Raw genomic sequence first — 16,982 nt, 5'->3', positions numbered from 1 at the left:
AATTCCACCTCCTTGGTATGAAACTGGCACTTCTCCAGTTTCACCCACAGCTGGTTGGCTTGCAGCCTGCCCAACACTTCTCGAACGTCCCTCACATGCTGTTCCTCATTTTCCGAATACACCAACACGTCGTCTAAAAAGGCCACACAATTCTTGTAGAGCAAAGGTCCCAGAACGTGGTTTATAAAAGCTTGAAAACACGCGGAGCCCCCTTGTAGACCGAAGGGCATAACGAGGTATTCAAAGGCTCCCAACGGGGTAAACATGGTGGTCTTCCATTCATCTCCCTTCCTTATGCGTATCAGATTGTACGCCCCCCGCAGGTCCAGTTTTGTAAAAATCTTTCCCTTCCTTACTCTGGTCAAAATGTCATCAATTCGGGGCATAGGGAAAGCCAGGGGCTCCGACACTGCATTGAGGGCCCTGAAGTCACACACCAGTCTCGGTTTGTCTGTGTTCTTTTTGTCCACAAAGAACACTGGGCTGCCCCCCCACCGCTCGGGACTCTCTGATGAAACCTCGCTTCAAGTTTTTGTCAATGAACTCCCTCAGCTCCTGCATCTCCCTGTCTGACATGGCGTACAGCTTGCCTACTGGGAGTTGGGCCCCTGGGAGTAGGTTGATTTGACAGTTAAAGGGTCTATGCGGTGGCAGTTTGTCTGCTTCCCTTTCGCTGAATACGTTGCTCAGATCTGCGTATTGCGGGGGCACCTTCCCTTTGTCCATCACTTCCATCCCCGCTAGGGTGACTCTGTCTCCTCCCGAAACCTTCCCCTCCTTGCAGTGTTCTAGGCAATGCGCTGACCCAAAGGAGACCACCCTCTGATGCCAGCCCACTAGCGGATCGTGTAGCGCCAGCCAGCTCATCCCCAAAATGATGGGCGCTCCTCCCAGGATGGCCACATTAAACGCTATCTGTTCGGTGTGCCTTGCCACTCTCATTATCATCGGGACAGTCTGTTAGCTAACTTCTCCCCCCAACAGCTCTCTGCCGTCAATCGTAGTCACCTGCAAGGGGTTACTTAAAGGGATAGTCTGTATCTGGTGCTCAGCTGCAAACTCCTTACTCATGAAATTACAGGAGCTGCCTGAATCCAAAAGCGCCTTGACCTTTAGTGGGTGTCCGTTTGGCAGTTCTAGTAACACCTCTATCACTAAAGCGGGTCTGGGGGGTTCTGGCATGGGCACTTTCATTGCTCTTTGGCCTGGCTGCTGTGCCCCAACGGTGGCAGCCAGGCGTTGGCTTTTACTTGCTCCTTGCCTTCCTCTTCCTTTCCCCCAACAGCTCCTGCCATCCCTTGCCATTCCTTTCTTTGTGGGCAAACTCTGGCAAAGTGCCCTGGCTGTTGGCAGAGATAACATCTCTTGGCGCTCTTTCCCTCCTTTTTCCGCCCTTCACTGGGATTTGAAACTGCGCGCGCCCGCGCTGTTCCAACTTCCATCGGCTCTGCCGGCGGGAAAGGTGGCTCTGGAATGTCTGGAATGCGGAACTCCCTCCAACGGTCTCCTTTCCCTTCCCGCTTTTCCATAGCCCTCGCCTCCTGGCGCGCTCCTATGGCCAGCGCAGATTTGGTTAACTGGTCCATAGACTCCGCCCTGGGGCCCCGGGAAAGCTCATCTTTGACGGTTGAAGAAAGCCCCTCTTCGAAAAGCATTTGGATGGGCTCCGCCGATAGGTCCCACCCCAATTTGTGAATCAACATGGTAAATTCAGTCCAGTACTCACGGACAGATCTGCTTCCTTGCTGGCAAGCCATTAACTGCCTTCGCACCACCCCCTGCTCAATATCGCTGGAAAACATCAGGTCCATGGCACGAAAAAACTTCCTCGTGTCCTTTAAGATCTCATTATTCGCTGCCATCAGGGGTCTAACCCAATCTTTCGCCCCGGATTCGAGATGGCCAATCACATACGCCACTCGCGATTCCTCATCGGGGAAGTCATCAAACTGCAAGTTTAGAGCGTATTGCATCTCTGTTCTAAAGGCATGATAGTTCCTGGGATCCCCCCCGAATTTCTGCACCAATCCTGGCACCTTTCTGGCGAGCGGGGTGGTTTTCTCCTTTCCCTTTTCTGCATCCTGAGCCCTCCTCTCCTCAAGCCTCGCCGTTTGCAGCGCCAACTGGATCTCCAACGCCCTGTACCTTTCTTCCAGGCTTGGACCTCCTCCAGCTGCTCCTGCTTCCCCGGTTCCGGCTGGATTGCTCATGATGCTTCTCCCTGCACAAGCTGGCTTTCGGAGACTTTCGGATTGCTGTGATGGGACGATGAGCTGCTTGTGCGTAAAATGCAAGTCCCTCAGAGTTTGATCAGGCTTTCAAACCTCTGCCTGTGACGGAGCCCCTCCAGCATGGCTGCGTCAATCACTAGTAGAATCCGAAAGTGGCTGCTTTCGGAAACGTTTCCAACATAAAAGCTCCTTAACGGAAACACGTCGTCTGGCCTCTCGGCGTGACAGTTTCCGTCGAGGTGTGGGTGTCCCTATAGGAGGTCCTGAGACCTCCCCACTGGTTTCGCTTGAAGCGTCTCTGAGCCATCCCTCCGACTCACTTTCCCTTGGAGTTCTTGCTCGCCCTCTACTGGTTCCCTCTTCCGCTGCTACTGCTCTCTCACCCTCAGTGAGCCTTTGCGCCTCCGGCGCTTTAGATGTCAGTTCCCTGACAGCCTTGTTCTACACTTCCTTTTCTCACAATATGTAAAAGACAAATTATAAATATTTCTATGCCACCTTTCCAAATAAAATTTCCAAGGTGGCTTTCAGTATGGTTTTAAACAAATAACAATTTATTACAACTGCAGCTGCAGAAGGAACAACACCACCTTTTCCCAATAGCAATGGATCCCACATAAACCATTTAACAACCACCAAATCACTGAAAGCCACTAAAACCATAGGCCAACACTTTTTTTAACCTGCTGCCTCCCGCCCCACATCATTAAAGGTGTTACTATGCAAAGTGATTGGTACAACTAAGGTACCAGCACTGAGAAGACCTGATTAGCCACTCCACAGAAAATAATATAGAAAAACCAATGTTTACAGTCAAATAGTCTTGTTTGTTTTAATTCACAATGAAGGAGAAGAGAGCCGCAGGGTTTTAAACAATCAACAACAAAATAACAACAAGAAGTGTTTATGTAACTTTTAGTCTTACGCAATGTAATGTTGTTATATTTAAAGTAAAATAAATGTTAAGGGGGAAATCACATAGAATGTAAGAGGTAACAAATTTATCCCTAAATGCATCCTGAAGCCAATGACATAACTTCTGGACAGAACCTGGTCTATTTAATTGCCTAATTTTTCTCTTTAGAGTTCAATTATATTACAAAATTAAACAGTGGTCCTTTATTGGTTCAGAGCGGACATAACACACCACAAACTTTTATTTCTCTTGCAGAATGGGAATTCTTGTGAAAGCGCAGATCAAGGTATAGGATCCCCAGATATTGAAAATAAAATATGTACTACCTGTTTAAATTAAAATATGGATCAACATATATTTTCTTTTCCTTTGTTCTACCCTTGCTGCAGAACACAAAACTGGTGAGGTAGATTTTACCTTCAGTTATGCTTGTCCAACCCAACAACTTCGGTGAGAAAAATTTGGTCCATGGAGTTCCTATCATAACTTACTTATAGATAAAATGATAAATAACAATACTATAATATCTATTGCCTACCTGCATAAATGAAGCTCTGGATCAGCTTGGCTGAGTATTAAGCAAAATATTAAAAATATATTAAATGTATAAGCAGATTTTTGTAAACAATAGAGACCTAAGTACAGAGAACAGAGAACTTCAGTCACCTAGGCCTATGCAACACTGTTAAGGTTTGGAGCTCAGGCAACCTCACCAGTAGAAAAATTCCATAATAAGTGTAGCCATGCATCTACTGAAAACCTGAGGGAATCTGCATGTTAATTTTTGCAGAGATTTCCAGTTATGAGGTAAAAATATTCTCTGCAAAAAGGAAACACGCAAACTGTGCTGCAATGTCATTGTACCCTTTTTACTTTACCAAGGGTGAAACAACTCAGGTAAATGCATAGTTTGGACTATTAGCATGCTTAATATTTCTATTTTACATACCACCTTGAGGGGAACTAATTGGGACTGGGACCTTCATGAGGGCAGAGTGGTCTTCTAACATTTCAGTCCCATAACAAAATCCTGACAAATATCCCGTCCCCAATAGCTGCTATTTGTATTGGCAGCTTCCCTCACAACACAAAAAACAGCTTTTGAAGAGGGATTTTCCTTAGGATCACATCATGAAGGTAAACGTTTTTGTTTTGTTTCTAAAATCCCCTTCATCATGACTCCATCTTGATTTTTCTCCTGCTGCTATTTAAAGTAGAGAAATTTAGCATGGAAGTTATACTCTGCTCAACAATTATTTTCAGAGTAGATAATTGTTTTATTTTTATGATATGCCAGTCAGGTCAGCAAGGGCTGTTTCCCACACTGGCCCCAATTCATCCAAAATTAGGCTGCAATCCTAAGAACACATGTGCTTGGGAGTAAGTTCCATTGAACTCAGTGGGACTTACTTCCGAGTAAGATGCATACAAGATTGCTCTGTCAGTCTAAAATTTTGCTTGCCACTGATTGTCAACCGTTGAGATTCCTGCATTGCAGGGAGCTGGACTAGATGGTCCTCAGGATCCCATCCAATTCTACAATTCTGTGATTCTAAAAGTGGAATGTACTGTACCATGAAAAAACACAAGTATTTAAGCTAGAAGCATATTTTGGATCTGTATTGAAGTCTCCTGGGGTAAACACTGTAAGTTTAAACACATGCTGGAGGTTGTGATGGAACTTCAAGGTTCTAACTTTAGGTGGATCAGAGCCACAGTGTAATATTTTTGGGAAGCTGCAGAAAGGCTTCACACCTTTGTTTTCTAGAAAGGCATTTCTGGGCTTTTTCTGGGTTTTCATGGAGGAAACACTATCAAAAGCAGAGGAGGAGGGCCAGGGCTCAGTGGTACAGCACGTGCTCTGCATGTAGAAGGTTCCAGATTCAGTCCCTGGCATTGCCAGATAGGCTGGGAGAAAGCCCTGCCTGAAATCCTGGACAGTCGTTGCCACTCAGTGTAAAGCAGATTCCTATATTCCTTAGCTCCCAGACTGCTGGGAAATCTAAATTCAGTTGGTTAAGTGCTGCAGGGTTACTAATTGCTCCGGATTACTGGCATTGTCAGGGTTACTGACAATGTGTGATGCACACTGTCAGACAGAAGACATGGGATCGTTATTGAATCCCACCCTATCAGCAGAAGGCCTGTGCAAGGAGTGGGACAGGAGTGGGACAGGAGACCCCTCAGAACAGGGAGGAGGTTAGCTGAGGGAATTGTTTCATTAGGCAACCTGCAATGCTTTTGCAGATGAAGCATCCATCATAGCGCAATGTTTAATTTTACCTTTAGCCTTTGTATCTCCTATTATCAAAAAGTGGTAAGATACTCTGAATTTGCCATATAAGGTGCATTCCAGGTTGCCATATTTCAGAAAGTTTTTGAGCTATTTTTAAGGGAAATTGGCAAAAATGACACGTCTTGCCATACGTCTGGATTTTCCCAGTCATTTTTTTGGCGATCAGACACTGCTTCCGACTACAGTATTCCGGGTATGTCCAGGAAATTCCAGCCATATGGCAACCCTTAAAGCACCTGATATCCTTTGTAATTAAATGAATATGAATTACTGGGAAATAACACATTTTTGCATTGGGCTTATCAACTATTAAACATTATGTTTCAAAAATCTGAGATATAAATAAAAGAGCCCCCAGCCCCTCTTTTAAGATTAGACAATACTTCTCTTAAGTTTACATCCAATTATAATAAGGGATATTCAGTGTAAGTTAGGATTTAGGTCTAACTAACTCTGGATTCCACACACATATCCCATGTTTAATCCAATGAATTTACAAAGTGGATTGCAGTCAAAGAAAACAATTATAAAACAATGAAAGAACATACAAAGTTCCAAGTAAAACAACTACAACCAATAACATGAGCAGCATCAACAAAACACCAAATAAAACAACAGCAGAAGCAGTATATTCATTAAAATCTGACGTGAATAAAGCCGTTTTAGGCTTGCCAAAACCTCAAAACAGTGGGCACTAGTTGGGCCATGCTACAGTTTCTATTGTTCTAGTAACATATATTGTGTGCTGTTTGGTTGTGTGTTGCATGTGGGGCTGCCCTTGAATACAGTTCAGATACTAGAGTTAGCAGTTAGCACACAACTGCTAAATTTATAACCAAGGCCAGATGTACGGAGCACATCTAGTCAGTCTTGGAACAGCTGTTCTAGCTCCTAATCCTTTCCCAGGCCTAAATTAAGGTGCTACTATTTATCTTTAAAATGACTGTACAATATGAACTGCCCTTCTCCCACATGATTCTGCCAAATAATGGATTTCTTCTGCAGAGGCATTTCTTCAGTTTCCCCCACCTACTGTGGTAAGAAGGTTGGTGTAAGGTGCTCTCCTCATTTACACAATCTTTTATTGCTGTGGAGTCTTGCATTGTTTCAATATTATTCTTGCCTTCTGTTTTTTTTACCTCTACTGCTATTGGTTTTTATGCCGGTTTATATTGTTTTAATGTATTTATTGTAATATTTTGTTTTTGATTTTGTTAGCTGCCCTGAAAAACTGAAATAGAAATAGTACAAAAATAATCATGAGTGTAGAAGCCAGCCATTTTATTATCTGCTTAAATTCTATAATATAATCATAAGGCCAAAATTTGAAAAGCTATGTGTTGGAGCATAAAGTCAAAAATACCTCAGCATATACACATTAAACACACATCATCAACAACAATAATAGATGGAAATTCTCAACTGCTGCTTCAAGATCACCCAAAAAATTGGAGGCTGCAAACAGTAAGTTAAGGAACTATTCGTGAATTGTAAGTAAACCAATAGTACTCTAGGTTACTTCAAAGGGAAACAGCCATAGCTCAATGGTAGAGTAAATTCTTAGAATGCATAAAATTGTTGGTTCAACCCCTGACATATACCTGTCTGAAGGTATATGTCTGATGCCTGTCTGAAACCCCAATGAATTGGTTGGGATGTAGACAATACAGTGGTACCTCAGGTTACATATGCTTCAGGTTACATACGCTTCAAGTTACAAACTCCGCTAACCCAGAAATAGTACCTCGGGTTAAGAACTTTGCTTCAGGATAAGAACAAAAATTGTGCAGCGGCGGCGCAGCGGCAGCAGGAGGCCCCATTAGCTAAAGTGGTGCTTCAGGTTAAGAACAGTTTCAGGTTAAGAACAGACCTCCAGAACAAATTAAGTTCTTAACCCGAGGTACCACTGTACTGAACTAGGTCAGGACCACTGGTCTGAGTCAGTATAAGGCAACTTCCTATGTTTTGCAAATCAGGAAAGAGTGAATGTTTGTTAATGTTTGTTTGGCTTATGTGGTGTGAGAACCAGGACACTGAATTGTCCAAGGGAAGGCCCAATTTTAACCTATGCCTCCCAAAGTTTCATACTATTTGTTCTGAAACAAATGTACCCTCCTAGCATTTATTATCCATACATGACGTTCTAAAATCCTACACCTGATTTTTCTAATTATAATAGCAAAGGGTGGGGTTGTATTTAATAGAATTCATCCATTCTGGCCACAATCACAATTTTGCGACATTACGCGACATTTAGAGGGCTAACAAGCTATGTTTCCCACGCTTTGCAAATGCTGCATAGGTCTGTGTTTTAAATGCTGCTGGTTGCTGTTTTGGTTAAATAGTGAGTCAAGATCTATATGCCTTTCTGAATTCAGGCAGTCAGCCTTTTTTTGTTTGTTTTTTGTTTTGTAGCTCCTTACATAAGTGGGATTTTGGGGTTAATTGGCATTCCCAAATTATTTCCCAATGACATCTACAATCACCTATAGTGCAAATCCATTTCAGAACAAAGTCATAATCAGCTGTCCATGTTGTTATTTATTTAAGCATCTTCAATGTGCATGGTGTTTCAAACAGTATAAAAAGGGCAGATCCCTGCCCCAAGGAGCTTATAACAAGAAATGTAAGAGCAGTCTGGATTAGACCAAAGTTCCATCTAGTTGGTGATCACAGTGACTAACCAGATGCCTGCAGGAAACCCACAGGAAGATATGAGCTAAATAGCACTCTTCATCTAAAATTCCACACAGAGTAAACAACAAAAGAGGAAAGGGAAGGCTGGACCTTCCTAGGTAGGGCATTCTAGGCGGAATGTGCCACTGCAGAGAAAACCCTGCTCTTCATCACAGACAACAGCAGAGATGCTCTGAGGATCTTAACTGAAGAGGAAGCAGGTGTTCTTTCAAGCAGGGCTGGACCAAGACATTTTGGTGCCTGAGGCAAAGCACAAAATGGTCCTCCCTCCCCACTAGGAAAGAATGGGGGAGTGAAGAGATGCATCAGGAACAAGGGGGGCTGGGAAGATCTCCATTGGGATCTGCTGCCGCTGTGGATTTTGCTGCCTGAGGTAGTAACCTCACCTTGCCTCACAGGTGGGCCGGCCCTGCCTTCAAGTATCTCAGGGCCAGATTAGTTAGAAGCTAGACAACCATCTTATGAGTCAGCACTCTTGATCTTTGGAGTAAAAACAAAAATTAAGTCAATTGCTTCCCACTCCCCACAAGAATCCACAGGTGCTTATTTGATTTCAATAACAATTTCGAGCTTTCATTATGACATAGATTATATAGCAAGGTATGAAGGCAAAGTTTTTTCTTTAAGTTTAAGGCTTTTTTACCCTGAACACCATTTCCCATTTAAATTATATATGTGTATAGAAGGATACAAAGCCTAATAAAAAAATAACAATCAATACTGATTTAAGGACTTGGTCTTCAACAACTTTTAAAGAGCCAAGTCTCTTTCTACATTCATGAAACATCAGTTATATTGGAACATACTTTTATCCTAGTGTTGCATAATAGTCAGTAAAACCAACTGAGCTATTCCTGGAAGTAAGTTATGCAATAAAAACAAAACATCTTCATTTTCTAGCTACTCCAAAACTATCCAGTACACAAAATCACCTATGCACAACTATTTTCCCAAGTCCGGGTGAGATTTTATGAGGTGCTAAGGGAGACATAGCCAAAGCTGTAGTTTTATAACATTGTGCCAGACTTTTTTTGTAGAACAACTTATTTTAAGACTATGAAAACAAGGCGAAAACTAAGGCTGCCAACAAAGCATTTTAAGTTGATTTGCCACCTTAATTTATATGTCCTTTAAGTTTGAACCCTTCTCTTTGATCTCTAGAAGTTAAATATTTGAGTGGCAGGTTGGGTACCTCTCAACTCTCATACACAAGGCAAAGTGAAGTGGCTACCTTAAACAGCAGACACTGGTGTGTGGGGTGTGGCAGCAAGGAGTTGGAGGACAGATCTGTGAGTGCCCCACACAACCTGAAACTGCACCTTCTAACCCTTCTCATGGCTCTCAGGTGCAGAGGAGGATGCTGTCTGAACTAAACTAAAATTCAACTGCCATTGAAAGGGTGTGTGTGCACCATCTTGTCCTTTGAATCGGGATAAAAACATCTTGGGCTGCCCTGCTCATGCATGTATGTAATGGCTGGGCAACCTTTTTGAAATTGAGGACTGCATCGTGTCGGGGGAAAGTCACTGGGGCCATTTATAAATGGTGAGCAGAGCCAAAGTGCATGTGAATAACTGATTTCTCACATTCCCACTATCACCCCTTCTCTCTTTCCCTCCTTATCTCCCTCTCACACATCACCTGCCCATTCAGAGAGACACAAAAGCACACAAGCAAGACCCATCCATTCAGGCACATAACCCATTCATCCATTCTCTCTCTCACACACACACAGCCTCCAGGCCGGGGTGGGGTGGGGGCAGCCAGTTACACTTGCCCCGGGCCTTGGAGGGCTAAGCTGGCTGGGGAGTGGGCACCAGGAGCCTGCCAGACTTACACTCTCATTCAAAGAACACCCTGGGCCTTCCAGCCGACTGGGGACATCTGCTTCGGGCCTCAGACAAGCTCTGTACGGGTCTGTCCTCATGCCTTCACAGAAACACAAAACACCAAGCCAACTTGCCCATGCACAAGACCCTCACTTTCCAAATCTGAAGCCAGCCTGAGAGCTCTGCCACTATATTTCAGGTCACTAGTCCAACCACCATGTTGCCACTGGAGAAAGAGAAGAGCAGGCAGGCAATGCAGGACCTCTTCCCTTTGTCCCTCTCCATAGTCTGCCCTCTGAGAGTGGTAAGGGAGCAATCAGCCTTGAAGTGTTCATAGTATTTAAGAGTGCAGTTGGCCATCTCTGCTCTGTGGTCGGCATTCTTGAGCATGGTTGTTGGAGCATCTCTTTGGCACCTACTCTCAAAGGGCAGAAAAAGGAGGGTGCACAATAACTGGACAGCTTCTCTTTGTAACCCCCATATTTTAGTTAAACCTTCTCATTGGAGAACTTCTAAATGCATTTACGTGGATATAAAATGCCAGTGAACTGCTTCCTTTCCATTCCATCTCCCCAATGGCCTATCCACATAGGATTGTATCCAATGGTATTACTGTTGACAATAAGAGTCAGCAGAAGAGGGGATGAATAAATTTCCAGCTGTTCTATTTTCCCCAAGCTTCCCCAAATGTGCTCTTCAGGGTCCTCCAACCATCTAGAACAGGTTCAGGGGTGTGAGGGAGCTTCAGTGGGGAGGGGTATCTCAAAAAATGGCCTCTTTCCCCATTCTGCTGACAGAACCCTTACTGTCAGCTAAGTAACACTGTTGGATACACCCGAAAGTAAATTCTTGTGAAAATTGCATCAGTTGTGAAATTATAAATATTCTTAAGAGGTTCCTTGCCCCAGAGGAAACAGTTATAGTCAGTGTGTTTATAAACTGCTTCAAAAGCCACTGCAGGACAGGCTACTGTTGAGTTAGTACATCAGAGTAAGTTAAGACAGGAAATGAAGCTTTTTGTGAAAATAGATGTGTTACAAGCACACTAAGTGCATCTCTGTTTTCTTCAATGAAATGTTGGAGAGTATGGTAGCCACATTTGGCACCTCCCTAGCATCTAGTGTAAGAAGTGAAAACAACACATCTGCTAACATTTGCGCACGCTTGGAGATGCATGCCTCCCCTTCACACTTGGTGCATGTTGGACACATAATACAGCTGCCACACAGCATGTGAATCCGCTGCGATCTCAATTATTGGAATGGCAACTATACTGAAGTTAATTCTACTTCAGACATATTTGTTTTCTTCTCTTAGCTGCTCTTTGAAAAAGAGCAGCTTTTCCTGTCATGTTTAATAGAAAGCAGCATGATTTCTTGACATCTAAATGCAGTTCTGATTCCTTAGTTACAATGCCAGTTTATTGCTCCATGGAATGTCTGGACTTGGAAGCCATCCCTGGCTGCCTCCTGATTTTCGTGGGGTGGGGATGGACCACGCATTGGAATTTCAGCTTTGCAAACAGAGTCCAACCTCTCAGCACTTGAGTACACATGTCCCAGTACTTCAAAAAATAATGACACTATAAAAATTCCTTTAAAAATTAGTTGAAGTTGTTTCTCACACAAGAAAAATAGCTGGTTTCAAACAACTCCGTGTTTGAAGTGTTCTTATTCTCTCCAGGACAGGCCTCAACTTAGACAGATCTTTTGTGGTCAAGATTTAAAAGCACATCCAAAGACACGCCAGGTTTATATAAAACACTGCAGTGTCGAAACACACAGTGCAGAAAATTCTGTTCAAAATTAAAGAGACTAGTGCCATATAGAATCAGAAGAAATCTAAAATAAAGGAGTTTGGGATCTCAAAACTTGATATGTCCAAACTTAGAGACAGATGTTGCATGCAACTGTAATTACTCTTCCAGGAAAAAACACACAAACCCAGATTTTGTTCATGGGGAATTCCACAACTGTGGTCAAACCCCAGCCTTGCTATTTAAACTTTTTACATGGACAGCATAGTCAAGAAGGTATCTCAGTAGTTGTGGTGATATGAAAAAAAAAGAAAGAAAATGGTCCCTGGATATTTAAATACCAAAAACATTATAGGTAATAAAGCACACAGCACTTATATCTATGGCCTTTTGAATGTTGTTGTACCATAACTGCCACAATTCCCCTAACACTGGCCATGCTGGCTAGGACTGATGGGAGTCCAATAACCACTAAAGGACCACAGGTTTACTATCCCTGGTTTAGAACCTCAACTAGTCAAACTCTTAGAATGTCATTTTTTTTATAAAAAAGTGCTATTGTAGTTATGAAGTCATTTTATAAGAGCATTTATATTCTGTTTAAGAGTATTTTATGTTAACTTTCCAGTGAGTGCATTGCTTACATATGCATTCCCAAATCTACTGGCAGAATTTATTTGCAATGGTGGCCAACAGCAGCCACAGTTAGTTCTAGCCCTTATACACAATATATAGACAGGAAGCCAAATAGTTCCTTAGACCCGCCTAGCCCAAGAGGGTTTTTAAAATGCTTTTCTTCGAATAGCAGGCCTCCGTACCACATCACAAACTGCTTTTGAAAATCGCCTGCACTTTTGTCACGTGGGATGAGCGGCTGCCATTCCAGAAGCACAACTGCAAAACTCCCTTGAGTGTGAGGAAACAGTTGCACACAGTTCTTTGATTAACAAATTGAATCGTTCGTTATCTTATCTTTTGGAATCCTGGTTATCAGAAAAGTGCTTTAGGGTTTGAATGTCAACCCTTAATAGGTATGAAATTACTAGGCTACAAGCCAATGACAACAAGTTCATTTCTAGCTATTCTAATTAACACATACATTTTCATGTGGCAGCATGAAGCCTGGCATAAAGTCTGAGAAGGCATATATATATATATATATATATATATATGCTTTCGTAGATTTTCACGGGTACAGGAATGCAGGTTTTGGTGTCCTCGGGTGTCTTCCCGTGTAAAAGTTGGGGTGTCTAGGCGACGTTTCGACGAGGTCTCACTCGTCATCTTCAGGCTGGTGCTTTCGGCTTCTTGTTACTGGAACAGAGCAGGATCTCAGTGTTTGAGTTCCTATAAATACTGTTGAGGGGGTGTGGTGTATACACAAGACTTTAGCAACTAATCCACACCTAATGACCCACCTAAGTGGTACTCAGGATATCACTCAAGAAATCACTCAAGATATCCCTCAAGTAATTAAGGAACAAAAGAAGAAAAGGCACACTAGCCTGGGAACTTCCTCTCTGCCCAGAACATTGGAGGCTATACACCACACCCCCTCAACAGTATTTATAGGAACTCAAACACTGAGATCCTGCTCTGTTCCAGTAACAAGAAGCCGAAAGCACCAGCCTGAAGATGACGAGTGAGACCTCGTCGAAACGTCGCCTAGACACCCCAACTTTTACACGGGAAGACACCCGAGGACACCAAAACCTGCATATATATATATATATATATATATATGAATGACACATGCCAAAGGTGCATTGTGTTGTGAGTCTGCTTTGAGGTTTACACATGGTACCTCTAGTGCCACTTTTTGATATTTATATGAAGCATATTCTTACGATGCTTTCATAAAACTGAACACCAGGCAGAGCGGGAAAGGGAGTAGACTAAAGCTTTAAAATTGTATAAGTGACTTACCCACACGCCCAATCGCTGCAGGGACTGACAAGAAACCAAAATTTTAAAAGAAGCACGAATGGTTGAAATGCTACTTCATATGTCTAATGATATACACTATTTGTAAAAAACAAGGTCATGTTGATACTCACCCACCCATTGCGTCTTTAGCATAGGACAGCTTCTAGAAAAATAGAAAATTAAATTCCAGGTAAGTACTTGCATTTTGCAAATTTAAAAGTTATATATTTGCACCCTCTGTGATACTACTCCCATTCTTGTCTAGCACAGGTGAGCCTACAGAGAGAAACCCCCTTGCGAAGATCCTTGGCTACATCTATTCAGGTGAACAGGAAAACTTCAGATGGATTACTCAAATCAAATGACCACATTGCTGAACACAAACAACTGGAGGAATCTGATTTGTTTAACTGTTGAACAGCTATGCAGAAAGCCATCCACAATTAGTGTGGCATTCATCACTACAGTTCTCTAGAACCATTATATTACAGGCAAATTCAGAAGAATAGAATGACAGATTTTGGTTGTTCTCTCTCTCTCTCTCTCTCTCTCTCTCTCTCTCTCTCTCTCTGTGTGTGTGTGTGTGTGTGTGCACAAGCAGTATCATATAAGGGACAGCATAAAAGCAAGCTATCAAGGGAGTGACAAGTGTACTTTTATCAAAGGCATGTCTACAGGCTAAAAAAAGTACCAATTTTTTTTATTTTGTGCCTCATTTTTAAAGTTTTTATTTTTAAAGTAACATAGTTGGAAATTTGTTTAGTTAAGTTTTAGTTTCTTTGTTTGATGAACAAAAATTAATGTCCTTTTTAATTATGTGTTCAGTGTTCAATGTTCACTTTTAAAATAAATGAATAAAATTTGCTAAGTGCACCCCCTCATGAAATTTTGCGCAAACACCTATGACTCTGCTAATAAAATCCAATAAAAGGTTAAAATCAGGAATATTCCTTGAATGAAGGACACTTTGAAAGTGTTTGTCTGACTTCATAACACCTTAGTCCTATGACTCTGGATGACCAGAGAATATTATTACAATAAATTGCTGCATTCTGGACACCTTTCTAAAACCACCAATAAAGCAAAGCATCAGTAGTCCATATGCTCCCTGAATAACAACCAGGAATGATCCTTTTCCCCGCTCCATGGCCATACAATTCCTCTAAGTAGTAAACTTGAATAAAGAAAATAACTATTTCCCCGAAACGCATCTCTCTCTAAATTGCTTAGGCAGGTGACCCGGTCAAGACCAGCAGGCTTAAAATAACACTTACCAGAAGTGTTTCGGTTTGATGGCACATGTAAGCGTGCTGTCACCCTGGATATTGTGGGATTAGGCACTCACTCCTGCTGTCTGGGCTTAGGACTCTGGGCAGGTGGCTTTGAAAGAGTGCACGAAACACCCTGCACAGGATCAGAAATACTGGTGCTCCTCCCTTGGCTTTATTTTATTCTATTTATTAAATTTATGTCCTACCCACAGGAGCCCGTGGTGGCAAACATCAAAATGTTAAAACAATACAATTTAAAATAAGAACAACGGCAGACAACTGCTGTGTCTGGAGACAGGCAGTCAGGTTGTGTACTCACAGCAGTGACCAGAGGAGGAATAACCATTGGGAAGAGCACAGAGAGAAGAATACTGTGGTGCCTCTGTAGCCCACAACTGCCCCAGCTGCAATAAAACATGTCTCTCCTGCATCAGTCTCTACAGCCACAGCAGGTGCTGCAACCTTCCAACCGTTTGCCTCCACCCCCTAAGTCTTACTCCTCCACTGTCTCCTGAGATGGACGGATGCCAAGAGCATACCAGTTAGAAATGAATTGTATTATGTCTGCCTTCCAAAAGTTTTCTTCAAGTCGAGCAATTTTCATTGCTCCCTCAGTGTATGAGTTTCAGGCAAACTCGGGATTTCGTATCTAGGGGCATTCTCCCAGCTCAGTAACAAGATGCTTTGTGCTCCATTCCTTGGCCCAAGATGCACATAGAGCTTCCTTGCCTGCAAGGAATTCCCAATTCAGTGGTGGGAGCAGCTGCATGCAAAGGCTTATATGTGTGTGCAGGACCTGCTCTGCCTTTAGGCTGAGTGAGGGAGCTGCCTTAGGCAGTGAGAGAGCATGGAGAGAGTGAGGTGTTGGAGAAGAAAGCTTGAGGCCTTGCCCCTATAACCTCTAAGCTAGCCTGTTGCCCTCAAGCGCAGTCAAGGATGGTGTCCTGTTGCCGTTGTTAGAGTAAAACTCAATTGCTAGTCTGATTAGTTTCTGGGTGTGTAATGGGGTAGGGGTGACTAATTCTCTCTTGTCTAAGGCAATCCTATGTCTCTGTGTGTGAAGCTTTCTTTTCCACTGAAAAGATTCCGGCTGGCTGAGTTCTTAGTATGCTTCTCAGTGGCTCTGAATTGGCAACGAGAATACTAAAGTAACCTTGCAACTATTTCATTGGACCAGCCAGTGCCTTGTGTCTAATTCCATAAAATATACAGGGTCACAGTCTAAACAGGCCTGTTAAAATCATAATCAATCCCTCTTCACAGGGAACTGCTATCAGTCCTGTACTGCAGAGGGCTGGACTAGACAATCCTATGGGAGCCTTCCAACTCTCCAACACATATAAAAACCATTCTGAAAATGCTTTTTTTTTAAAAAAAAAAAGATTTTTTAAAAATACATTGGATTTTTCCATAAGGCTCACCATCCCTATCTAGTATAACACTGTGTACTGCATTTAAAACACATTTAAAATGTTTTATTTGCAGCTGTATAGTTGAGTCCTATCACTCCCCTAAAAGAAAGGGAAGGCTGTCTATGCTTTTTAATATTAAAAAACACACCAAGTAACATCAATCGCTTCACTAATAAACAAGTAACAGATAATGCTACATGATTATTATGCATGCAGTAAGTACATACACTAATATGTTTCAACCATAAGCTGTAACAAAATTGGACAGGGTTTACTAGTACTGTAAAAGTGAAAAAGACATATCTAGAAAACCTGTGTCTGCATAATATTGTACTAAGTGCCTGGCTGAAAACTAGAGTTGCAAGCTGAGGCAAATTAAGCTGCTTGGGTTGATGAATCCCAAGTAAATATAACTGTGAATAAACATCAAGACATCTGCATATGTTGTTAGTTAAAAAGAGGGAAAGGATAAAGTGGTGCTTGTTCATATCTAACTTGAGCCTTGGCTTACTTGTCTGAAAGTCTTTGCCAAAGACTTCCAAAAGAAGCAACTTGCAATACTAATGTGATAACAAGCTCAAAGTTATAGGGAAATGTCTGGAAAATCTTGGGCCTCTGCTCCAAAGTCTGGAATTAAAGATAATGTTG

The 16,982-nt window shown here is 42.4% G+C and overlaps 1 protein-coding gene across 1 annotated transcript in view; it reads right to left on the bottom strand.

Annotated features, from left to right (window-relative positions):
- Nucleotides 1-16,982, bottom strand: part of IMPG2 (interphotoreceptor matrix proteoglycan 2) — a gene marked incomplete at its 5' end in the record, with an annotated part of 63,993 nt that overhangs the window by 28,965 nt on the left and 18,046 nt on the right. Inside the window, 2 exons of the mRNA XM_081909127.1 lie at nucleotides 13,652-13,675; nucleotides 13,783-13,814. Of these exons, the coding sequence (XP_081765253.1) occupies nucleotides 13,652-13,675; nucleotides 13,783-13,814 (56 nt within the window). The remainder of the gene's footprint in view (nucleotides 1-13,651; nucleotides 13,676-13,782; nucleotides 13,815-16,982) is intronic.

The sequence above is a fragment of the Podarcis melisellensis genome (assembly GCF_964234715.1).
Source record: "Podarcis melisellensis genome assembly, chromosome: 4".
NCBI lineage: Eukaryota > Metazoa > Chordata > Lepidosauria > Squamata > Lacertidae > Podarcis > Podarcis melisellensis.
The sequence above is the reverse complement of the archived record's forward strand: the minus strand, read 5'-3'. Positions and strand labels throughout refer to the sequence as shown.